The following is a 658-nucleotide window of genomic DNA, read 5'->3' as shown; positions in this document are numbered from 1 at the left end:
ACTAATAAGAATAAGAATATATTATTATATGCTATATAATAATATGTAATGTAAGTTTTACTGTTTTTAGTCTTTTTTTTTTAACAAGAATTGTTATTATTAACAGTGTCTTTTCCTTTGGTTTGTGTCCAAGTTACATAAAATTCGAAAAATAAGCACCATTTTTTTTTTTAAAAGCATGCTGTTCACTGGATTATCCAAACATAGTTATTACTACAGTACCTGGATAAAAATAACTATATTGCGATATGTACCATTATAGTGATGTAGAAGACTACCTGAACTGTAATGTTGAGACAATGTGGTTGCCTATCTGTCCAGGTCTCGAGCTCACCTTTTACAGTGGGGTGTATGGGACATGTTTAGGGGCCATGACTCAGTTTGGAGACGATGCCAAGGGTCTTATCGGCCTCTCTGGAATTTTGATAGGTGTTGGTGAAATACTTGGTAAGTCAGTGCATTACAATTATTGTGCTTCAGTTCTCTGGGGACATGGCAAATGTATTAAGCTGTTTTCTCTGCTTAACTAGGCGGGGGAGTATTTGGGATCCTAGATAAGTGTAATCGTTTCGGCAGAAACCCGGTGGTGTTTTTGGGCCTGTTCACCCATATTGTGGCATTCTTCCTCATCTTCCTCAACATAGCCAGTGATGCTCCC

General features: G+C 37.2%; 1 protein-coding gene across 1 annotated transcript in view; it reads left to right on the top strand.

Annotated features, from left to right (window-relative positions):
- LOC107577291 (UNC93-like protein MFSD11) overlaps positions 1-652 on the top strand; it is a gene marked incomplete at both ends in the record, with an annotated part of 42,043 nt that extends 41,391 nt beyond the window's left edge. Inside the window, 2 exons of the mRNA XM_016263382.1 lie at positions 322-447; positions 531-652. Coding sequence (XP_016118868.1) covers positions 322-447; positions 531-652 — 248 coding nt within the window. The remainder of the gene's footprint in view (positions 1-321; positions 448-530) is intronic.
- Between the last annotated feature and the right edge of the window lie 6 nt (positions 653-658).

This window comes from Sinocyclocheilus grahami, unplaced genomic scaffold (genome assembly GCF_001515645.1).
Source record: "Sinocyclocheilus grahami isolate Dianchi unplaced genomic scaffold, SAMN03320097.WGS_v1.1 scaffold5626.1, whole genome shotgun sequence".
Classification (NCBI taxonomy): Eukaryota; Metazoa; Chordata; class Actinopteri; order Cypriniformes; family Cyprinidae; genus Sinocyclocheilus; species Sinocyclocheilus grahami.
This window is presented reverse-complemented; position numbering and strand designations above follow the sequence as displayed.